This window comes from Vigna unguiculata, chromosome 10, assembly GCF_037176805.1.
Source record: "Vigna unguiculata cultivar grain cowpea cultivar isolate G323 ecotype 2 chromosome 10, ASM3717680v1, whole genome shotgun sequence".
Taxonomy (NCBI): domain Eukaryota; kingdom Viridiplantae; phylum Streptophyta; class Magnoliopsida; order Fabales; family Fabaceae; genus Vigna; species Vigna unguiculata.
The window spans coordinates 1,728,276-1,750,284 of NC_140801.1; the positions used below are offsets into that span (position 1 = coordinate 1,728,276).

The 22,009-nt window shown below is 35.6% G+C and overlaps 2 protein-coding genes across 2 annotated transcripts; both read right to left on the minus strand.

Moving 5' to 3' along the window:
• Positions 1 to 335: 335 nt before the first annotated feature.
• Positions 336 to 9,240, minus strand: LOC114166926 (methyl jasmonate esterase 1-like). The gene is made up of 3 exons (XM_028051812.2): positions 8,781 to 9,240; positions 8,073 to 8,201; positions 336 to 669 (listed from the first exon to the last, which is right to left on the minus strand). The coding sequence occupies exons 1-3, from the start codon at positions 9,204 to 9,206 to the stop codon at positions 379 to 381; spliced, it is 846 nt and encodes a 281-aa protein (XP_027907613.1). The 5' UTR covers positions 9,207 to 9,240; the 3' UTR covers positions 336 to 378.
• Positions 9,241 to 13,519: 4,279 nt separating this feature from the next.
• LOC114166642 (methyl jasmonate esterase 1-like) lies at positions 13,520 to 21,515 on the minus strand. Its single transcript, XM_028051396.2, has 3 exons — positions 20,829 to 21,515; positions 19,106 to 19,234; positions 13,520 to 13,979 (listed from the first exon to the last, which is right to left on the minus strand). The coding sequence occupies exons 1-3, from the start codon at positions 21,252 to 21,254 to the stop codon at positions 13,689 to 13,691; spliced, it is 846 nt and encodes a 281-aa protein (XP_027907197.1). The 5' UTR covers positions 21,255 to 21,515; the 3' UTR covers positions 13,520 to 13,688.
• Between the last annotated feature and the right edge of the window lie 494 nt (positions 21,516 to 22,009).

Sequence of the window (22,009 nt, forward strand, 5' to 3'; positions counted from 1 at the left end):
ATGCAAATCTCATCTTACAAATCGATTTTATGAAATTGAGTTAGACTTAAAATTAACTACTTAACTCGGTATCAGAGTCACACTTTAAAGTCTATCATAATAAAATTTATTGTTTATTAGATCTATCGTGTCATCTACTATCAGATAGACTTATTATGTCATCTGCTATCAGATTATAGTACGTAAGTAGGTGTAAACTTTATCTTAGAAGCCGGTAGTTCAAACCATAAAATTATTTATCATGAATAGGAGGTTTGGACGTTACTGTACTAAAAAAGGTTATCATTGGTACTTATATTTTTATGATAATGGTCCAATAAACATGTCTTTGTTTACATTTCTCTATTTTACGATGCACACTACGTTACCATATTGAAATTAATATTTGTAAGCAATCTTTAACAGTTCCAAAGCAAGCTCTTTTGGTTTTGAAAACATGACCATATGGTCTGAATTCTTTATCTTTTTGACATCAGCATATGAACCAGTGTTCTGAATTATCCACCTTTGAAAGTTTTTTGGTATCAAATTATCTTTTTCAGAAATGATGAAGACTTTAGAAACCATTCCATTCCTCTTCTTGCTTACTGCACTTTGTTTTGCCAATAATTTTACATCACTCATAAAGGGTGGTAAAGGTCTCACCACAGATGTAGCAAGTGTTAGATCCTGCATAATATGTAAACAAATTTGGTTCAATTTATGTTCGGAAAAGAATTCACTATAACAGAGATTACAATTCAAGGTTTCTCTATGAGCAAGCTCTTACCCAAGATAACACAATCATTACAACTCAAAACATTAACCCAAATACAAAGGATATGAGGTCTTGTATATACAACAATTTTGTTATCACTGACTAAGCCTTAAATATGTCTACACTTGTTGGAAATTCAAGTAAGTCTAAGTTTCACATTGAGTAAAAATAAGAAAGTTGAACACCATATAAAGATGAAGATCTATAAGGATGAAGATCTATAAACCCATTGTCTTAAGTTTTTGGGTTAAAAGTGGTGTCAGTCTATACTTGTTGGAAATTCAAGTGAGTCTAAGTCCCACATTGAGTAAAAATAAGAAAGTTGAACATCATATAAGGATGAGGATCTATAAATTCATTGACTTAAATTTTTGGGTTAAGAGTGGTGTCAATCTCTTATATGTAGATTAAGGTCGTATATCTTTTTAGACGATAAAAGACTAGTTGTCTAATCTTAATGTACTACACATAGTATAGTGTGTTAGGTAAACATAAATGTGGGTAGTTGGAAGTTGCTATATTAATTGTCTAGGAGATTGCAAAAGGTTGAGAGTGGGTCTAGCTATGATTAAGCATGCAATAGAGTTCATTAATTGTAATTTAGGTAGTAGTTATATTTAATGAATGTAGTTGAAGGGTCATGTCCAAAGGCTTATAAAAGGATCATGTAGTGCTTCATTTCAAATACAACAAATCTGAATACAAAGAGTGTTTATCCAGAGAGACTTGTTTGTCAACAAATTGCCATCAAAGCTTAAGAGCCTAAGTGTTTGAGTGAGTTAGAGAGTTTGATCGAGATGGCCAGCTTAGCTAACAGGATGCCCCTGCCGAAGTTATCAAAAGGTGTCAACTATGATAACTGGAGCCTGCAGATGAAGGCTCTCCTTGGTTCCCAAGAGGTATGGGAGGTGGTCGAAAATGGGCACCAAGAACCAGAGGACGTTGGAGAAATGACGATAGCCCAACTTGCTACGTTAAAAGCAACACAAGCAAAGGACAAAACGGCTTTGTACGTGCTGTACCGAGCTGTTGATGATTCCGGCTTTGAGAAGATAGCAAATGCTATGTCTTCAAAAGAAGCGTGGGATATTCTGGAGAGGCATCCAAAGGGGATAACCGTGTGAAGCAAGTTCGGCTTCAAACTCTTAGAGGAGAGCTTGAAAGGATGAGGATGAAGGAAGATGAAGGGGTTGCCGAGTACGTCTCTCGAGTTGAGATCGTAGCGATAACGCTCTCGGTGGAAGAGCTTGCTGAGTCGATTGAAGCGCATGAGCAGTGGAGAAGGAAGAAGAAGGAGGAGTCCTTTGATCAAACACTCTAAGCAAAGGCAACCATTAGGGAGAAGAAGGTTTCTTATACTCAGAACACTCGAGGCCGAGGTGGTAGAGGCAAAAGAGGATATGAAAGAGGTCAAGAATAGGTCAGCCAACAAAACTGGCGTGGTCGAGGACAAGGTGGAGGTCGTGGTGGTAGAGGCCGAGGAGGTCAGTCGAACTGTAAGACCCGTGGAAAATTAATTAATTAATTAATTAATTAAAGGAGGGAGGTGGGAACTTGAATATCATTAAATGCTAATTGGTATGACGTGGAAAAGCACTAGTTCAAATGGTTGAGAGTACTTAATTGCGTGAGAGGGTTTGGGTTCAAGTCCTATGTATGTTTTTTTTTTTGTGTTGGGTTGAATTATTCTTATTTTGTTTTGGTAATATAATTGTGACTAGTGAGTGATATTATAGTCATAAGATTATAATGGTTATCACTAAATGTGAATTGGCATAATGGTTGTGCTTTAGCCTTATGAGTGGAGGGTCACGGGTTCAAACCTTGTTAGCGATGAAATAGACCTTATTTTTGCTAAATGAAGTCTGATAATTGATCCTTGAAAGGAAGACGAACTTGAGAGTGAGAGGTGAGTTTTTGGGTGTGCAAGGGCTGAATTGGGAGAGAGGGTGAAGCAAAGCATTGGTGAACCTAGGAAACTCCATTTTTCTTCCCAATTTTAATCAAGAATTTCAGGTTAGGGGATGCTGAAATTATGTGTATGACTTATGCTTTGTGATTCTGTGTTTTACATTCTCAATTGGTTTCTGTGTTATATGAAATTTTGTATTACATACATTATGATTGAGAATTGGTTGGTTGATGATGTGCACAAAGTTTTGGTTATGGGTGTTTTATATGAATTAGAGTAGGGTTGTGGTACTGTATTGGTTGTTATGGCCAAACCTTTGGTTTTAGTGATTCAAATGTGTATACAAATATGTTCTTATGGCTGTTTGATAAAATGGAAGGCTTGGTAATGATTGACTTGGGTTTTTGGTATGGGTTTGGTTGGTTTCGTGCAAGAACAATGGAGAAATACTGCAACTCTCGCCCAAGCGAGGCACTCTCGCCTAAGCGAGAGTTGCAGAGATTCGCTACTGGTTTAGGGGTCGAGCATCTCGCCCAGGCGACTCGCTTGGTGTTGAACGACGTGTTTTCTCGCTCAAGCGAGAATGACTCGCCCAAGCGAGGCCGCGACGAATCAAGGTTGGATTTTGCGTTAAATCCTCGTTTAGGCGAGGAGCTGAGGGTTTGAACGAACTAAGGTCTCACTCAGGCGAGGCGAGAAGGTCTCGCCTAAGCGAGAAATCGTGATAAATATTGGTGCGTTGCTTGAATTGTAGCTCAGGCGAGAAAAAATTGTGTGTTTGGGTGAGAGATGACCTCGCCTAAGCGAGATATCGTGGTGAGGCCACTGTTTCACACTCGCTCAGGCGGGGAGATTCAGCTTGGGCGAGACAAATGCATTCGATTGGGCGAACAGGCGTGGCTTAAGCGAGAATGGCGAGGAGCCAGGTTCTTACGTATTGTTGTACTAAATTGCTTGGTGTTTCCTAGACTAAGGAAATTATATGCATGTGTTTGTGGTGTTGGGCTTGAAGGACTAAGTCCATAGGATTTGAGATGTGCTTGGATTGAGTCGCGAGCGAGGAGTTCGTGATGGGGGGACCGCATGCGGAATGTGAATTGATTGTTCACCGGAGGTACTCTAGTTGGGATAAGTGAGCGAGGGAGTTCATCTTATGCTCAACTTGAGAATGCTATGAGCGAGAGAGTTCATAGTAGGAAAGGCGGGTATGCGTGTCCGAGTCTGAGCGAGGAGTTCGGATGAACGGGCGTGAGAGTCTGTGAAGCAGGACTACAAGCGGGATAGGCTTGTAGGTTGGACCACGAGCGAATAGGGTCATGGAAGCACATGAAATCCCAGATTTAAAGTACATGCATGAACTCATATTGGTTATGAGTGTGGGAAAGTGGGTGATTTTTGTAAATAAATAATTATGAAGGGGTTGGGGGTTATTTCATATTTATTTATGTTTATGTGCATAGCTCACCTTATCTGTTTGTGTGTGGCGATGATCGAGTAATTTATTATCCGGGAGCAGATGATGTTTCAGGTGAGCCAGGAGTTGCTTAGTGGCGGAGAGTGGGCTCAGAGTACAGGGGATTTATTTATACAAGACCTTATTTTAAATCTTGTAATTTGATTTCAGTTTTCATGGCTTTGGATTTTTATATTGTAAAGGCGAATTCTAGAGTATTGTGACTATTAATAATTTATTATTAATGTTTTAATGTTTTAAAATTTCTCGCGTTTTTGGGAAATGATTTAAGAATGAATGAGGAAGTTATTTCTTTTTATTTTACTTTATTTTATTTTAAGTAGTATCCTACCGGGATGTTACACGAATAACTCAGGAGTTAAGTGCTTCAAATGTGGTAAGTACAGTCATTTTGCTAAAGACTGCTACTCAGGAGTCAAATGTTACAATTGTGGAAAGGTTGGAAATTTCACAAAGGATTGCCGATCTAAAAGCAAGAAGGAAACAAACTTCCTTTCTGAGGATGCTGAGGAAGAAGGAATATTAATGATGTCCAGGAGATCAGGTGCCGAGCTAAGTCCGAGCTGTTCTGACAACTCAGTTTGGTACCTTGATACAGGAGCAATCAACCACATGTGCGGGGACGAGAATCTTTTTAAGGAGCTCACCAAAGTTAACGCTGGACACGTATCATTTGGAGATGCATCAAAGGTGGCAGTAAAAGGTCAGGGTACAATCTGGTACCTGAAAAAGAACAACCGAGTTGGAGAAATCAGAGATGTGTACCATGTACCCGATCTCAAGAGCAACATATTGAGCATGAGCCAGCTGATGGAGAAAGGCTACTCGGTTCTGATGAAAGACCGAGTACTATACTTGAAAGATAAGTCAGATCGATTGATTGCTCGAGTAGAGATGAAGAACATGATGTACAAGCTGGACCTAAAAATAGTCCAAGAAAGGTGCTTGAAACTTGATGTGAAGGATGAAGCTATGATGTGGCACTTCCGGTTTGGCCACTTGCATTTTGGTGGGTTAGCTGAGTTGGTGAAAAAGGAGATGGTGCGAGGACTCCTGACTGTGGAGTTTGAAAAGAAATTATGTGAAGAGTGTGTGCTCGGGAAGCATCCAAGGACCTTATTTCCGAGGACTGCTGAGTACCGGGCAAAGGAACAACTCAGATTAATTCACACAGACATTTGTGGACCAATTACCCCTGAATCTTTCAGTGGGAAAAGGTATTTCATTTCTTTCATAGATGATTTTTCAAGAAAAACATGGGTGTATTTTTTGAAGGAGAAATTCGAGGTGTTCCAAGTGTTTAAAAGGTTCAAAGCAATGGTTGAAAAGGAGACCGACATACCTATCAAATTTGTTAGTCTGACCGAGGAGGCAAGTTCATCTCATCCGAGCTCATGAAGTATTGCGAGGAGCAAGGAATAAGGATATTTCTGACAGCACCATACTCACCCCAACAGAATGAAGTAGCTGAGAGGAAAAATCGAACCATACTTGACATGGTTCGTACAATGTTGAAAAGCAAGAACGTGCCTAAGGAGTTCTGGGCGGAAGCAGTGCAATGTGCCATGTATGTGCCAAATAGATGTCCGCATGCTAAGTTGAACGAGAAAACATCGCAAGAAGTCTGGAGTGGAAGAAAGTTGAGTGTGTCTCACCTCAAAGTGTTTGGCAACATTGCTTATGGTCATGTTCCAACTCAACAAAGGACAAAACTTGAAGATCGGAGCAAGAAGTACGTGTTTATTGGGTACGATGAAAAAACCAAGGCGTATTGGTTGTTCAACCCAATAACAAAGAAGGTGATTATGAGCCGATATGTTAAAGTTGATGAAGAGAGCGAGTGGAAGTGGAACAACTCGGAGAAGGAGTTTAGAAGCTTGGAAGTAGATACATCACCAACTGTGAGAGATCATGAGACTTCTGATGAAGAAGATGAACCTCTACAGCCTAGAGCGCGAAGCTTGTAAGACATATACAACTCGACTAACGAAGTACATGTTGTATGTTTCTTGGCAGATTCGAAAGACTTGAGCTTTGAAGAGGCCGTGGAGGAGGAAAAGTGGCAAATGGCAATGAATGAAGAGATCAGAGCAATCGAACGCAACAACACGTGGGAGCTAACCGATCTGCCCAAAGGAGCTCGACCTATTGGCGTAAAGTGGGTGTACAAGAAGAAAACAAATGCTGAAGGAGAAGTTGAGCGATATAAAGCTCGACTCGTAATGAAGGGTACAAGTAGAAGGAAGGAATGGACTATGATGAAGTATTCGCTCCAGTGACAAGGATGGAAACAATTAGGTTGCTGATTTCCTTAGCAGCTCAACACAGATGGACAATCTTGCAGATGGATGTGAAGTCAACATTTCTGAATGGAGTCTTGGAGGAGGAAATATATGTTGAACAACCACTTGGATACATGCAAAGAGGCAAAGAGAAGAAAGTCCTGAGATTGAAGAAGGCACTTTATGGCCTGAAGCAAGCTCCACGAGCATGGAATGAAAGAATCGACACTTACTTCAAGAAGAATGGGTATGAGCAGTGCCCTTATGAACATGCTCTTTACATAAAGAAGAAAGGAGAATATGTGATGTTCATTGCCTTCTATGTCGATGATCTTATCTTCACGGGGAATAATGCTGAGCTAATTGAAGCATTTAAAGAAGTGATGAAGAAGGATTTCGAGATGACCGACTTAGGTCTTATGAAGTATTTCCTTGGTTTGGAAGTCATTCAAGGGAAGGACGATATCTTTGTGTCACAGGAAAGGTATGCTGAGGATGTCTTAAAGAAGTTCAAGATGACGAGTTGTAACCCGGTTTCCACCCCTATGGAATCGGGCACAAAACTTTCTAAATATGCAGATGGAGACCGAGTTGATGCGAGAAAATACCGAAGTCTGATTGGAAGTCTCAGGTATCTTACAAATACCAGACCAGATTTAATGCTAAGTGTTGGAATAGCAAGTTGGTATATGGAGGAACCGATGTATACTCATTGGAAGGCCCTAAAGAGAATTATAAGGTACGTGAGAGGAACAATCTCACTTGGCCTGATGTATACTAGGACGGATGACTTCCGACTAGTCGGCTACTCGGACAATGATTGGTGTGGAGATGTTGATGACCGGAAAAGCACGTCTGGATATGTATTCTTCATGGGGAGCACGACGTTCACCTGGCTTTCAAAGAAACAACCCATTGTAACACTGTCAACATGTGAAGCAGAGTACGTTGCAGCATCTTGGAGTGTCTGCCATGCAGTTTGGCATAGAAACCTTCTAAGCAAACTAGAATTGAAGCAAGAAAAGGGGACTGTGATCCGAGTTGATAACAAGTCAACCATTAAATTGGCAAAGAACCCGGTCAATCATGAGAGAAGCAAGCACATTGATGTTCGATTTCACTTCATCCGAGAACAAGTGAAAGAAGGAAATGTAGAGTTGGAGCACGTTGAAAGTCGAGCACAAGCTGCAAATATGTTTACAAAGCCGCTGCCATCCTCTCTGTTCGAGAACAATAAGATGATACTCAGAATGAAGGACAAGAAGAGCATTTAAGTTTACGAGGGGATTTTGTTAGATAAACTTAAATGTGGGTAGTTGAAAGTTGCTATATTAATTGTCTAGAAGATTGCAAAAGGTTGAGAGTGGGTCTAACTATGATTAAGCATGTAATAGAGTTCATTAATTATAAGTTAAGTAGTAGTTATATTTAATGAATGTAGTTGAAGGGTCATGTCCAAAGGCCTATAAAAGGACCATGTAATGCTTCATTTCAAATACAACAAATCTGAATACAAAGAGTGTTTATCCAGAGAGACTTATTTGTCAACACAGTGAACCAATATCTCACACGTATCATTCGTTAACTTTTCAATTGCTTGAATGATTCTGTGTCAAAGAAAGATGGAATTGAACATGTTTAGTTTACCTCGGTTGTTGATAGTTGGTACAATCTAGATCTAAAAAATTCAACTCCAATTGATGAGAGGATTGGAGCTCTGTTTCCATCCAATATGAAGTATTGTTCCCGCAAATCATTGCCCAATCTTCTATTTACCTACATCAGTGACACTTCATAATTGTATTTATACTTACGATGTATATAAAGAAATTCATAATATTTATACTTATAATGTATATATATACAATATATGATATATGTATATCGAAAAGTGTGCAAAAGTTTTAAAAACACGATAAATATACGATTATTATCGCGTGAATCTAAATTAAAATCATATGTATTAAACGTTATCAAAATAAAAAATTATAAATTATTGTCATGATAAAATTGCTACTGTTCTATAAATCAGATACTATATTCATAACTATTGGTAAAATATCTTACAGTAACGGGCACGAATATGTGTTCAACATCGATGTAACTCAAATTGAAATATAATGCATCTTAGATTTATAAAATAAATAACAAATGAACAAATGTTTCGATGCATTTATATGAATATGTAAAAGGGTACAATAAAAAAAATCTTAATTAGTTTTTGTGTGTACTAATTCAAATACAAACTTACATGTTGATGAAGAAAAACACACATACTTAAAAGATTATGCAGCATGGATTTGGATATAAAGTTGAGATAATTGGTTGAAAATATGTGAGCAGTGAGAGCAATACCTCTTGACGAAAAGTAAGGTAGGTGAGGTTCTGAGTGACAACAGCTGCAGAGATGAAAACTGCAACAGAGATTTTTTTAGGGTATTTTTCCATGGCAATGGACACTGAGAGCCCTCCAAGACTGTGACCTACAAGAATAACCTTTTCCTGAGGAGGAAGAGAGGCCAAGAATGTGATGAGAGGCTTATGATATTCTGAAACTGAATCAACTTCTTCAATCTTCTCTGTATTCACACCACATGCAGCCATGTCTAGAGTTGTCACATTGTGACCCTCTGATTTGAGTTGATGAGCCACCTTATACCAACACCATGCACCATGAAGAGCTCCATGCACCAGCACAAAGTGCTTACCATCAACACAAACACAGAAAAAGGGAAAAATGATGACAAAGATCATCAAAAGGTACTTCTCTCTTTTCAACATCTTCAAAACCTGTTTTTCCTTTGTTTCCTTTGTTTCTTAGTTTTTGCTGTAGAAACTGAGTCTTATGATCTTTTCATCTATTTTATGTATCTATAGGTCCATCTGTTCTTGTTTTTTCCAAGGATTGTTATTTCTTTGGTAACATTTTTCTCAGTTTCATTAAAGTTTCATAAAGACTTAAACATATTTTTCTCATACTAAAGTTAGACTTTTCTTTTGAATAGTACTAAAGTTTTTTATTGACTTTTTAAAACAAAAAAAAATATATTATAGTTAATCTCATATTCTATGTTTACTTACTGGTACGTCACATTAGAGAAAGATGTGGTGAAATTGTAGTTTTCGTAATGTTTCTAATTTTTGTTTTGTAATTTTTAGTCTTCTTTATTTTGAAAATCTCTGATTATGATTTGATCTTCAATTTTTCTGATAATGTTCTTTTCTTTTCGCATTTTAAGCACTTAAAATTATTCTTTTTGTATATTAAATCTAGGATTCGATCCCAATAAACGAAATACTTTATAAAAAAAATTAAAAAATAAACTAAAATTTCAGTTTTCTAAAATACTGGGATTAAAATTGCAGAAAAAAAAACCAAAATCATAGGTAAAATTTGAAACGGAGCCAAAATTTGAGTTTAGATTTTCTAATGAATTTTTTGATATTATTCTCTGTTGGATATTAAAAATACACTGTAATAGTATTTTAAAACGATAAAATTAGTAATAATCAATGTATTATAAAAGTATAATAAAGAAATAACACAAAAAAAAAATCAGTAAAAAATATAAATTCGTCAAAATTTACACTATAACAAAAGAATTTTTGTGAAAAAAAAAGTGAAAAATGTCTCAGAAAACATTTAATAGATGCAAAAGATTTTCAAAGACGAAACATAGAATGATTTTTTCTCTGGAAGGATAAATAAAATTTGAATCAAAAGAAAATTCAAACATATTTTAAAAATAGAAAATGTATTTTAAGTCTTTCAGTACCACTACTTCATTATGAAAGGGATATTGTCAATAAGAAAATAGTGCATATTGTCTGGGGGTGGCAATTAGGGCCTGGCCCGCGGGCCCGCAGAAAAAACGCGGGGCGGGCCAGGATAGTGAGCCCGCAGGCTCGCGCGGGCTCGGCTCGCATAGGCCCGCGGTTCGCGCAGGCCGGCCCGCAAGCCTGCATAAAATTAAAAAAAAAAAATCTTGCACTTGTGTATATTAATTACTTCTTTTATGGACTCTTGCATTAACATTTCAAATTCTTGTACAACTGGAAAAGACAAATATTATGTAATTTTTAATGTGCTAGAATTTAAAGAATACATTGTGTATGTCATAATATGAATTTGATGAAAATGTTGAATTATCAATTTATCATCTAATTCCCCAAAGTCTTTACTTAATTTTGTGAACTTCTTAAAGTTTCCCAATTTTTAAACATTAAAAGTTTTATCATAAAAAAAAAATTAAAAAAAAAAGCGGGCCGGCCCGCAGGCCTGCGGGCCAACGTATATGCGGGACGGACCAGAGTATGCGGCCCGCATAAAATGTGCGGGGCAGGACGGGCCGGCCCGCGGTGTGCAGGCCTTATGCGGGCCGGGCCTAAACGGGACAGGCCGGCCCGCATTGCCACCCCTAAATTGTCCTTTATATGAATCAATTTTGTACTATTGATTTTTTTTTCGTGTAATAATTTAATACGTTTATTTTATATTCATATAACTAATTTATTTTCAGAAGGTGATAATGCAAACTACCATTTGAATGAGGTAATGTGATAAATAATTTTATTTATTGGTTGCTGCTAAAGTGTTTACATCCTTCAAGTCAACACTAATTTTTGTGTTTATTTGTTTATGCGAAAATTATTCATGACTTTAATTAACACGTAAACCTCTTTTTTATACTAAAATGTTACAAAATGTTTATATTTTACATATTTAAATATAAATATTCTAATTAATTTAATCCAATTTAGGATTATTGTAGTTATAACGATCGCCGATTCCTGAACATTCTGTCAATAGGTATTTGTATTCTAGGTTAATCCAAACAAGATGATGTAGACGTTCAAGTTAATTAAATGTATTTATAAACAATAAATACTATTGAATGTGATATTGTACTTTATTTAGAAAAATTTAATGAAATTATATATATATATATATATATATATATATATATATATATATATATATATATATATATATTATAAAGGGATTAAATATGATTTTAGTTACTATGCAAAATTTGAATTCATTTTTTGTCAAAAGTTTGATACATTTTTGTTTTCAAATTTTTAAAATGAATGAATATAGTCTTTTTAACTCAATTATGTTAAATGTTTTTGAGGTGTTAAACATGTTTCATGTTAACATTTGAATTATTTATGTCGTTTAACGCGTTTCTATTTCAATGTTTGCTGGAAATTTGAGTTGTTTTCACCTATTAACACCTTCTCGATTCAATGTGTGATGGAAAACGTATTTCACATGTGAAAAAAACATTTTAGCACGTAATTGAGTAAAAAAAAAATACTATATTCATGCATTTTGAAAGTTTGAGAACCAAAATGTATCAAAGTTTGAGACAGAAATAAATTTTAATTTCACGTCAAAATTCAGAGACTAAAAGATAATTAACTCTATTATAAAATATATTATACACCGTAGTTTAATTCAACATCATATCAGATGGTACTAATGCGCTAATTTAATGCACCATACTCAACTTAATAGATTTTATCTCATTCCGTTTCAATAAGACCAAACAATTAATTAGGTTCAATTACCCACCTTTTAACACACTCTCTTCATCATCATAACCAAAATAGAACATATCAATTCACTCATACTAACATAGATAAGCAAAGAACAACATCCAAAACAGAAATCAAACAATTCAATTAGTCTCTACAAAACTAAATTGTTTCACAACAACATTCAATACCACAAACTCTTATCATAATCATTTCAATGTAATTATAATTTTAAAACAATAGTACTTAAATTTTTTTACTAGCTTTGCCTTAGAAATAGCTCGTATGAAGTTAAAACTCTATTGGTCAATAGATTAAGTCACTTTAAAGACGTATTACAAAATATTCAAACAAGACAAAAACTTAGTATAAAATAAATCGAGTTGAAAGAATTACTATTCTTAAGTGTCCCTACTAAGATTAATGACTAAAATACTATGAAAATCAAATAAAAATGATTTAATAAAATAAATGGAAAAAGTCCAATCGGTTCAAAATACTCTTCACCACTAATACTAAATGGTGTGGATGATTTTTTTTTTAAATGGATGAAGATTGAAAGTGTATTTGGGTGAAAATGGAAGAAGAAAATATGAACATGTATTGAGGGCGAATGATAGAAAAGATAAGTTTGAGGTGCAAAGTTCTTTCCCTTTCTGTTTTTACTATTACTCCCTTTCATTAACTTTTACCACTATATTATTATTTTAATCTACTTCACAATCTTTACCTTAAAAGGAATGAAAAATTAAATATGGAGTATATACTAATACAAATTATGTAGGATCTACCTCAAAAAATTGCATCTTCTTGGTTGAAAATTTGATTACTTCAAAAAGCAGAAAATAAATATTGTTGTAAGATCTAATGACTGAGTTCCAAGTTATGACACGAGTTGTGTGAATTGTTATGGTAAAAATTAATTTCAATGATCTTAAAATAAAACGTGAAGAGTTTATGACTCTATTATGACAAAAGGAGTGTTGAGTTAAGAAAAAGAATATTTTGTTAAATTAAAAAAAAAAATATTTTCATCACAAGTATAATAAATATTATAAGATACTAGAAATATTTTTTCTGCAGATAAATTTCTTCCCCTATGAATAATAATATATTGTTTCAAATTATTGAATTTTAATAAGATCTGTTCTCTCATATTTGGATTTTACTTCAAAATTAAGTAAAACAGATTTTTAATCCTTACAAACATTACTTTGGTCTTAAAAAACATATGGTTTAGCAAAATTAAATCAAATCCATATGTCAATAAATATAAATTACTAATAAACTGTTTCTGTATCCTTCATTAATTTTTTAATTGCTCATATGATTCTGTATCAAAGGTAACGAGTAGTAGAACTCTCCTAAATTAGTTATCCTAACATTAGAATTGTGCAGTTTTTTTTATTATAGATATCACATAGACTAGATATAAAATGATTTTATAACATATAAGTAGATGCAAATCTCATCTTACAAGTCAGTTTTATGAGGTTGAATTAGACTTAAAATTCACCATTTAACTCGCGGTATCAGAGTCACACTTTAAAGTCTATCATAATAATATTTGTTATTTGTTAGACCTATCGTGTCACCTGTTATCAGATTATAGTATACAAGTAGGTGCAAACTTTACTTATATGTTTATGATAATGGTCCAATAAACATGTCTTTGTTTACATTTCTTTATTTTATGATGCACACTACATTACCATATTGAACTTAAAATTTGTAAGCAATCTTTAACACTTCCAAAGCAAGCTCTTTTGGTTTTGAAAACATGACCATATGGTCCGAATTCTTTATCTTTTTGACATCAGCATATGGACCAGTGTTCTGAATTATCCACCTTTGAAAGTTTTCTGGTATCAAATTATCTTTTTCAGAAATGATGAAGACTTTAGAAACCCTTCCATTCCTCTTCTTGCTTACTGCACTTTGTTTTGCCAATAATTTTACATCACTCAGAAAGGGTGGTAAAGGCCTCACCACAGATATAGCAAGTGTTAGATCCTGCATAATATGTAAACAAACCTGGTTCAATCTATGTTCAGAGAAGAATTCACTATAAAAGAGATTACAACTCAAAGGTTCCTCTCTGAGCAAACTCTTACCCAAGATAACTCAATCATTACAACTCAACATTAACCCAAATACAAAGGCTACGAGGTCTTGTATATATTAGAATATAAGCTAAGTGTAACGTTTTGTTGTTGCCATATGTTATAACACCCACACCCGTCATAACCGCTTTTTACTTTTCTGTTTTAAGCTCTATTGCTTTTTGTATATAATACAGTTTTTGTATAACGTTTCAAATAATGAGAATACATTAAATTCTCTCTCTCTCTGTACCACTCAACTTCTTTCTCCTAAAATCCTATATGGTATCTAGAGCTACCTACGATTGTTAAAAGGGGGCACGTGGGTTTATTGATCAAGAAGTAGCGTTAGCGGAGTTCAGCAATAGGCGCGTGCAGTCTCTGTTCTTGTTAGTATAAACAAGAAATTGAGGAACTTCAAGAACTCGATCAAGAAACTGCCATGGCTGGAGTAGGAGGAATGATGCAGGGAGCGTTGCCAGTGTTTGACGGAAAGTCGTTCGATGACTGGCGCATCAAGATGCAAGCCATCTTTGGCTTCCAAGATGTTGCAGATGTTGTGCTTGATGGATTGCTTGAATTGGGAGCAAAGGCAACAAAAACTTGACAGTAAGGCTCGTTATCTTCTTTACCAATGCGTGGGTCCGAAGGTGTTTCACAGGATTTCAGAGGCTGAAACAGCCAGAGAAATATGGGAGATCTTAGTCAAGACCTATGGTGATGGTGATCGGAGTAAGAAGATGAAAATGCAAATTCTACGAAGGCAATTTGAGTGCTTGGCCATGGAGGATAATGATATTGTGGCAGACTACTTTGATAGAGTGCAAGAGCATGTGAATGCTATGCGTGCGTGTCGGGACACAATCATTGATCAATATGTTGCTGATAAGATTCTAAGGTCACTCCCACCGAGATACGATCACATAGTGGTGGCTATTGAAGAAACACGAGATATGGAAACCATGGGGTTGGAAGAGTTGCAACATACGTTGGAGTCACATGAACACAGGCTAAATAAGCGCAGACAGTTTCAAGATCAAGTTCTGCAGGCTCGATCTCAGTATCGTGGAAAAGGAAAAGGGTCCAAGAAGTACAACAAGAAGAATGATAAGCGTAAAGAAACTCAAGAACAGCACAAGAAAGACTCGAGTGATCAAGAGAGACGTAAAGATCACAAGACAGATCAAGGTTCTGATGGAGAACATAATTGGAAGTTCGACAAACGGAAGGTGAGATGTTTCAATTGTCAAAAGTTGGGTCATTTTGCTAAGGAGTGTTGGAAGGGAGATGGAGCTAAGAACAAACCGAAAAACCAAGCACACCTGGCGCAAGATGAAACGTCAGATTCTGAACCAGTCATGTTAATGGCTAAGACTGATGAAGATGAGGTAGAGTGCAGTTCCTAGTATTTGGATTCGAGGTGTTCAACCCACATGACTGGCCAAAAGGAGTGGTTCATGAAGATGAAGGAAGTTGCTAATGGAAAGATCAAGTTTGCAGATAACAGAAGCTTAACTGCAGAGGGTTCTGGAAGGGTTGTTTTGTGGGATAATAGTGGAAAGGAAGTGGTGATTGAAGAGGTATTATATGTCCCTGGGTTAAAAACGAATTTGCTAAGCCTGGGACAACTTTTACAAAAAGGTTTCACGATGCAGATGGAGGACAATTACCTCAGTGTGTTTGATCAGAATGGAAGGTTAACCATTAAAGCAAAACTTTCCTAAAATAGGGCTTTTCGTGTTATAATGAGTGTTGTCAATCATCAATGCTTTGCCCTTTCAGAAAAGGATGCAGAATGGTTATGGCACATGCGTTTTGGTCACTTGAATTTCAAGGACCTATCTTGTTTGAGTAAAGACTCAATGGTCATAGGGCTTCCGCCGGTTAAAGTGCCTGAAAATGTGTGTAGAGAGTGTGTTCAATGTAAACAAACAAGGGAAAGTTTTTCGAAATATCTGCCACAAAAGGCAACAAGCAAACTTGAAGTAGTGCACTCGGATGTGTGTGGTCCCATGCAAACAGAAACTTCTAGAGGCAGCAGGTACTTTGTGTTTTTCGTTGATGATTTAACAAGGAAGGCTTGGACATATCTTGTTAAACAGAAGAGTGAAGTACTCGAGGAGTTTAAATGTTTCAAGGCCTTAGTTGAAAGACAAAGTGGTGAGAAAATCAAATGTCTTAGATCAGATGGGGTGGAAAGTACACATCTACTAATTTTAAGAAGCTTTGTGAGGATGAGGGTATTGTTCATGAGGTCACACCTCCTTACACTCCTGAACACAATGGAACTGCAGAGAGAAAGAACATGACACTACTGAATATGGTACGTTGCATGCTCAAGAGCAAAAATCTTCCAAAGTTTCTATGGGGAGAAGCAGTTATTACAACAACATATATTCTTAATCGATCTCCCACAAAGATGTTGAAGAATATAACAGCAGAGGAAGCATGGACTGGTGTTAAACCAAGTGTGGAACATTTGAGAGTGTTTGGCTCTATTTGCTACAAACATGTGCCAGATCAACTAAGGAGAAAGTTAGATGATAAAAGTGTACCGTTGCTGCTGATTGGTTTCTACTCCACTGGTGGATACAAATTGTTTGATCCCAACACAGGGAAAGTAATAGTGAGTAGAGATGTTGTAGTAGATGAAGCTGCTGAATGGGATGAGAAGGCTAGTCAGCAAGCACAACCGACTATTGTGATAAATGAAGATGGTGCAGATAAAAAATCTGGTTCTGAGAATGATGATGTGAATGTTAGAAAATCATCCAGAACCACTCAGGTACCATCCCATCTAAGGGATTATGATTTGTCTTATTAAGCAACTGTGACCTCAGATGGAGATTTTGTGCACTATGCTCTCATAGCTGAGTCTAAGCCATTGAGTTATGAGGAGGCTGTGTCTGATGAGAGGTGGTGGAAGGCCATGAAAGAGGAGATTGAAGCAATTGAAAAGAACCACACATGGGAGTTAACTAAGCTTCCATCTGGGAAGAGGCCAATAGCTTTGAAGTGGGTCTACAAGTCAAAGGTAAACTCACAGGAGTCGTTACAAGGCACAAGGCCAGGCTTGTGGCCAAAGGACTTTTACAGCAAGCTGGAGTTGATTATGGTGAAGTGTTTGCACCAATGGCTAGGATTGAGACTATCCGATTAGTAGTCTCTCTTGCTGTACATTTCATTAGTCACTACATCAACTTGATGTAAAATCTGCCTTCTTGAATGGTAATCTTGAGGAAGAAGTCTATGTAGTACAACCACAAGGTTTTGAGGTTAAAGAGCATATAAACAAGGTGTATAGGTTGAGGAAAGCTCTTTATGGATTCAAGCAGGCTCCAAGGGCCTGGAACCAGAGAATTGATAGCTTCATGAGTAGTATTGGATTTGGAAAGTGTGCTTCTGAGCATGGTGTTTATGTCAGGATTAGTCACAAGGATGGAAAAACTGATAAGTTGATAATCTGCTTGTATGTTGATGATTTACTCATCACGGGCAGTAGTGAGGAGTTGATTTCAAAATTCAAAGGTGAAATGTTAAATGAATTTGAAATGAGTGACTTGGGTAGGCTGAATTACTTTTTGGGCATAGAATTTACAGAAACTCAGTCTGGTCTGGTCATGTATCAGTCAAGGTATGCAAGGGAGGTTTTGAGGAAGTTTGAAATGCATCAAAGCAATTCAGCCAACACACCAGCTGAGGTGGGTTTGCATCTTGAGAAAGAACCCGAGGAGATTAGTGTAAATCCTACTAAATACAGGAAGATAGTTGGGAGTTTGAGATACTTATGTAATACAAGGCTTGATCTATGTTTTAGTGTTGGACTGATCAGTAGGTACATGCAGAACCCGTGCCAATCATACTTAAATGCTGCAAAAAGAGTGTTACGGTACTTGCAGGGCACTTGTGATTTTGGAATTCTTTTCCCGAAAGTTGAGGCTGAACCTGGGTTGAGTTTAACTGCATATTCAGATGCAGACTGGTGTGGGGACAAATGGGATAGGAAAAGTACAACTGGGTACATCTTCTTCCTTGGAGACTCACCCATCTCATGAAGTTCAACTAAGGAATCAGTGGTGGCTTTATCATCTTGTGAGGCTGAGTATATTGCAGCTTGTGAAGCTAGTTGTCAAGCAGCATGGTTGAGTTCATTAATGGAGGGACTAAAGTTTGATTTAGGTGGAAGAGTAAGGCTACTTGTTGACAACAAGTCAGCCATTAATCTGGCAAATCATCCTGCTTCTCATGGGAGAAGCAAGCACATTGAAACAAAGTATTACTTTATACGTGAGCAAGTGAATAAAGGGAGGCTTGATCTTATACATTGCAGATCAGAGGTGCAATTAGCAGACATACTCACTAAAGCCTTGAAACGGGACAGATTCAAGGAATTGAGGAATCTGATTGGTGTTATAAAGCTTGGGTGATGTTTTGGCTTAGGGAGGTGTATTAGAATATAAGCCAAGTGTAACGTTTTGTTGTTGCCATCTGTTATAACACTCACACCTGTCATAACCGCTTTTTACTTTTCTGTTTTCAGCTCTGTTGTTTTCTGTATATAATACAGTTTTTGTATAACGTTTCAAATAATGAGAATACATTGAATTCTCTCTCTCTGTACCACTATACTTCTTTCTCCTAAAATCCTATACTATATACAACAATTTTGTTATAACTGACTCAGCCTGAAATACGTTTATACTTGTTGAGAATTCAAGTGAGTCTAAGTCTCACGTTGAGTAAAAATAAGAAAGTTGAACACCATATAAGGATGAAGATTCATAAACTCATTATCTTAAGTTTTTGGGTTAAGAGTGGTGTCAGTCTATACTTGTTGGAAATTCAAGTGAGTTTAAATCCCGTAAAAAAAAGAAAGTTGAGCACCATATAAGGATGAAGATCCATAAATTCATTGTCTTAAGTTTTTCGATTAAGAGTGGTGTGGTGAGAACCAATATCTTACATGTATCTTCATTAACTTTTTTCAATTGCTTGAATGATTATGTGTCAAAGAAAGATGGAATTAAACATGTTTACCTCGGTTGTTGATAGTTGGTACAATCTAGATCTAAAAAATTCAACTCCAATTGACGAGAGGATTGGAGCTCTGTTTCCATCCAATATGAAGTATTGTTCCTCCAAATCATTGCCCAATCTTCTATTTGCCTACATCGGTGAAACTTAAATTCCTCAAAATTGTATTATTTCATAATAGTAATTTCTTTTATAAATATAAATGATATATATATATATATATATATATATATATAAAGAAATTCATAATAATTTATACTTATGATGTATATATATAATAAGTGTATCGAATATGGTACATGATATATGCATATTGAAAAGTGTACAAAAATTTTAAAAACACGATGGCTACATGATTATTATTGTGTGAATTCAAATTAAAATCATATGTATTAAATGTTATCAAAATAAAAAAATTATAAACTATTGTCACAATAAAAGTGATACTATCTTATAAATTAAATATTTCATTCATAAATATTGGTAAAATATACTAAAGTATATACACAAATATTTGTTCAACAGATATGTAACTCAAATTGAAATATCATGCATCCTAGATTTATAAAATAAAGGTTAAAATACCTTTTTGGTCCCAATTTTCGTCAACTTTTTTCAAATAGGTTCCAATTTTCGCGGGGTGCTCAAATAGGTCCTAATTTTAGTCAATTTGATTCAATTAGGTCCTAATTGGTTAACGCCGTTTAAATTGATAACGTTTCACTGTACAGTTGGCTTTTCCTTGCTACGTGTCGAAATGCAAAAAATGAAAATTAAAAAATAAAGTATTAGGGTTTATAAAAAGTCGAAGAAGTCATCTCTTTGGAAGAAATTTCAGCACCCAGAAGAGAAAAACAAAACCCCAGAAACTTACACCCCAAATATCTCAAAATAGACTATGGAACCATCGACGGGTTGAATGCACCGACACGAGTCGTATATGAGGAAAGGTGCGGAGTGAGGTGGAGCATGGCAATTCCAGCACCCAGTTTGGATTTCCAAGGCAGATTTAGAGCATAAGCTTTTCCAGGAAATCCCCGGAGAACAGTTGAAATCGAAGGTGAGAGCGCGAGGAGGAGGATGGTGAGGTGATGCATGGTGAAGAAGAGAGAGTTTAATGTGAGGAGAAAAATTGGAAGTGAAGTGCTGAGGAAAGGAAGTTAAAGAGCGCCGCAAAAGAAAAGAAATGGGCGTGAAGGTCCCAACTTTTTATAAACCCTAACACTTTATTTTTTAATTTTCATTTTTTGCATTTAATTAAAAACTTAATGTGTTTAACCCACTAATTAACCACCTCATTGTAAAGAAACACGGACACGTAGGATTAGTATTTCGACACGTAGCAAGGAAAACCCAACTGTACAGTGAAACGTTATCAATTTAAATAGCGTTACCCAATTAGGACCTAATTGAATCAAATTGACCAAAATTAGGACCTATTTGAACACCCCGCGAAAATTGGGACCTATTTGAAAAAAGTTGACGAAAATTGGGATCAAAAAGGTATTTTAACCTAAAATAAATAACAAATGAACAAGTGTTTCAATGCATTTATATGAATATGTAAAAGGGTACAATAAATCTTAATTAGTTTTGCCTTTACTAATTCAAATACAAACTTACATGTTGATGAAGAAAAACACACATGCTTAAAGATTATGCAGCATGGATTTGGATATAAAGTTGAGATAATTGGTTGAAAATATGTAACCAGTGAGAGCAATACCTCTTGAAGAAAAGCAAGGAAGGTGAGGTTCTGAGTGACAACAGCTGCAGAGATGAAAACTGCAACAGAGATTTTTTTAGGGTATTTTTCCATGGCAATGGACACTGAGAGCCCTCCAAGACTGTGACCTACAAGAATAACCTTTTCCTGTGGAGGAAGAGAGGCCAAGAATGTGATGAGAGGCTTATGATATTCTGAAACTGAATCAACTTCTTCAATCTTCTCTGTATTCACACCACATGCAGCCATGTCTAGAGTTGTCACATTGTGACCCTCTGATTTGAGTTGATGAGCCACCTTATACCAACACCATGCACCATGAAGAGCTCCATGCACCAGCACAAAGTGCTTACCATCAACACAAACACAGAAAAAAGGAAGAATGATGACAAAGATCATCAAAAGGTATTTCTCTCTTTTCAACATCTTCAAAACCTGTTTTTCCTTTGTTTCCTTTGTTTCTTAGTTCTTGCTGTAGAAACTGATTCTTATGATCTTTTCATCTATTTATGTATCTATAGGTTAATTTTTTAATAGTATGTTTCTCAATTTCAAAAAGTCTTGGAACATATTTTTCTCACACAAATATGTTTAGATTTTACTTCTAAGTAGTAAAAATCTTTTTGTTGACTTTTTCTTAAAAAAAATCATTTTCTAGTCCATCCCATATCCTTATTCTGGTTATGTTAACTTGACAAGTCACATTATAAAAAGATATGATTAATTTCTAATTTCTTTTTTAAATTTCTGATTTTGATGTTTTGTTTTTTTTATTGTGACTTTTAATCTTCTTATGTTTGAAATTATGTAGAAAAAAACAAAATCACAAATTAAAATTGAAAGGGAGTGAAAATTACACTACTACAAAATATTTGTGGAGACAAAATTTCATAAATAATTTCATGGATCCAAATTTTTTCAAAGGGGAGATATAAAATGATTTTTCTTTAGAATACAGAGATAAAAGAAATATAAACAAAAATAAAATAAAATTCAAACATATTTTAAAAATAGAAAAATATATATATATGTAGATCATTCGGTATGACTACCTCATTATGAAAGGGACATTCTATAAGAAATAGTGCATCTTGTCCTTCATAGAATCGATTATGTACTAATGATTTTTTTGGACTAATATTTTAATACACAAATCTTACATACATATCTTTAATTCATTT

Coding starts and splice junctions, on each gene's coding strand:
- LOC114166642 (XM_028051396.2), bottom strand. CDS start 21,254: ATGTTGAAAAGAGAGAAATACCTTTTGATGATCTTTGTCATCATTCTT. Junction 19,235..20,828: donor TCCTTGCTTTTCTTCAAGAG/GTATTGCTCTCA, acceptor TCACCGATGTAG/GCAAATAGAAGATTGGGCAA. Junction 13,980..19,105: donor ACCAACTATCAACAACCGAG/GTAAACATGTTT, acceptor CATATTATGCAG/GATCTAACACTTGCTATATC.
- LOC114166926 (XM_028051812.2), bottom strand. CDS start 9,206: ATGTTGAAAAGAGAGAAGTACCTTTTGATGATCTTTGTCATCATTTTT. Junction 8,202..8,780: donor ACCTTACTTTTCGTCAAGAG/GTATTGCTCTCA, acceptor TCACTGATGTAG/GTAAATAGAAGATTGGGCAA. Junction 670..8,072: donor ACCAACTATCAACAACCGAG/GTAAACTAAACA, acceptor CATATTATGCAG/GATCTAACACTTGCTACATC.